Source organism: Coregonus clupeaformis, chromosome 21, assembly GCF_020615455.1.
Source record: "Coregonus clupeaformis isolate EN_2021a chromosome 21, ASM2061545v1, whole genome shotgun sequence".
Taxonomy (NCBI): Eukaryota; Metazoa; Chordata; class Actinopteri; order Salmoniformes; family Salmonidae; genus Coregonus; species Coregonus clupeaformis.
The window spans coordinates 45,922,567-45,925,066 of record NC_059212.1 but is presented as its reverse complement, the minus strand read 5'-3'; the positions used below and the strand labels follow the sequence as shown (position 1 = coordinate 45,925,066).

Here is a 2,500-nt window from a genome sequence, read left to right as displayed (position 1 = left end):
AGAACTGTCACTGTTATAGAACTGTCACTCTTATAGAACTGTCACTGTTATAGAACTGTCACTGTTATAGAACTGTCACTGTTATAGAACTGTCACTGTTATAGAACTGTCACTCTTATAGAACTGTCACTGTTATAGAACTGTCACTGTTATAGAACTGTCACTGTTATAGAACTGTCACTCTTATAGAACTGTCACTGTTATAGAACTGTCACTGTTATAGAACTGTCACTGTTATAGAACTGTCACTGTTATAGAACTGTCACTCTTATAGAACTGTCACTCTTATAGAACTGTCACTGTTATAGAACTGTCACTGTTATAGAACTGTCACTCTTATAGAACTGTCACTGTTATAGAACTGTCACTGTTATAGAACTGTCACTCTTATAGAACTGTCACTGTTATAGAACTGTCACTGTTATAGAACTGTCACTCTTATAGAACTGTCACTCTTATAGAACTGTCACTGTTATAGAACTGTCACTCTTATAGAACTGTCACTGTTATAGAACTGTCACTGTTATAGAACTGTCACTGTTATAGAACTGTCACTCTTATAGAACTGTCACTGTTATAGAACTGTCACTCTTATAGAACTGTCACTCTTATAGAACTGTCACTCTTATAGAACTCTCACTGTTATAGAACTGTCACTGTTATAGAACTGTCACTGTTATAGAACTGTCACTCTTATAGAACTGTCACTCTTATAGAACTGTCACTCTTATAGAACTGTCACTCTTATAGAACTGTCACTGTTATAGAACTGTCACTGTTATAGAACTGTCACTCTTATAGAACTGTCACTCTTATAGAACTGTCACTCTTATAGAACTGTCACTCTTATAGAACTGTCACTCTTATAGAACTGTCACTGTTATAGAACTGTCACTGTTATAGAACTGTCACTGTTATAGAACTGTCACTCTTATAGAACTGTCACTCTTATAGAACTGTCACTCTTATAGAACTGTCACTGTTATAGAACTGTCACTCTTATAGAACTGTCACTCTTATAGAACTGTCACTGTTATAGAACTGTCACTGTTATAGGACTGTCACTCTTATAGAACTGTCACTGTTATAGAACTGTCACTGTTATAGAACTGTCACTCTTATAGAACTGTCACTGTTATAGAACTGTCACTGTTATAGAACTGTCACTCTTATAGAACTGTCACTCTTATAGAACTGTCACTCTTATAGAACTGTCACTGTTATAGAACACTCACCAATTTGTAAGTCGCTCTGGATAAGAGCGTCTGCTAAATGACGTAAATGTAAATGTTTATTGTGGAACTGCTGACTATGTGAAAGTACTGCAACTGTTGCATTTAGGACCAGGTCTCTTGTAAAAGACAATTCATCTTATTGAGGCAACTGGGAACATTAAAGTATATGTCTTTATGCTAATGATTGAAAGTATGATCATCTCTGTCTTTATGTCCAGATTTCTGTGTTTCTGGTAAAAGTGATTTTGTCTTATGTTTGTGAGTTACATTAAAGGAGTTCTGCTTTCTGTCTCTAGATCCTGTGTCTGTAATGATGTCTGTTATCTGTCTCTAGATCCTGTGTCTGTTGAGCTTCTGGCTGCTGCTGAGACAGACTCTGACAGAGAGACAGGAGCAGCGGAGAGAGGAGGCTGTTGTACTCACTGATGTACATGTGGATGACCAACCCAAGAAGAAGGGTCAGAACTAATATCACAGCTGCTCAATAATACACTATGCTTTGTATTTGTATTTATTATGGATCCTCATTAGTTCCTGCCAAGGCAGCAGCTACTCTTCCTGGGGTTTATTATGGATCCCCATTAGTTCCTGCCAAGGCAGCGGCTACTCTTCCTGGGGTTTATTAAGGATCCCCTTTAGTTCCTGCCAAGGCAGCGGCTACTCTTCCTGGGGTTTATTATGGATCCCCATTAGTTCCTGCCAAGGCAGCGGCTACTCTTCCTGGGGTTTATTATGGATCCCCATTAGTTCCTGCCAAGGCAGCGGCTACTCTTCCTGGGGTTTATTATGGATCCCCATTAGTTCCTGCCAAGGCAGCGGCTACTCTTCCTGGGGTTTATTATGGATCCCCATTAGTTCCTGCCAAGGCAGCGGCTACTCTTCCTGGGGTTTATTATGGATCCCCATTAGTTCCTGCCAAGGCAGCGGCTACTCTTCCTGGGGTTTATTATGGATCCCCATTAGTTCCTGCCAAGGCAGCAGCTACTCTTCCTGGGGTTTATTATGGATCCCCATTGGTTCCTGCCAAGGCAGCGGCTACTCTTCCTGGGGTTTATTATGGATCCCCATTAGTTCCTGCCAAGGCAGCAGCTACTCTTCCTGGGGTTTATTATGGATCCCCATTAGTTCCTGCCAAGGCAGCAGCTACTCTTCCTGGGGTTTATTATGGATCCCCATTAGTTCCTGCCAAGGCAGCGGCTACTCTTCCTGGGGTTTATTATGGATCCCCATTAGTTCCTGCCAAGGCAGCAGCTACTCTTCCTGGG

At 41.0% G+C, this 2,500-nt stretch overlaps 1 protein-coding gene across 1 annotated transcript in view; it reads left to right on the top strand.

The window, feature by feature from the left end:
• LOC121534514 (piezo-type mechanosensitive ion channel component 2) overlaps nt 1-2,500 on the top strand; it is a gene marked incomplete at its 5' end in the record, with an annotated part of 210,421 nt that overhangs the window by 71,839 nt on the left and 136,082 nt on the right. The window contains 1 exon segment of the mRNA XM_045206050.1: nt 1,570-1,679. Coding sequence (XP_045061985.1) covers nt 1,570-1,679 — 110 coding nt within the window.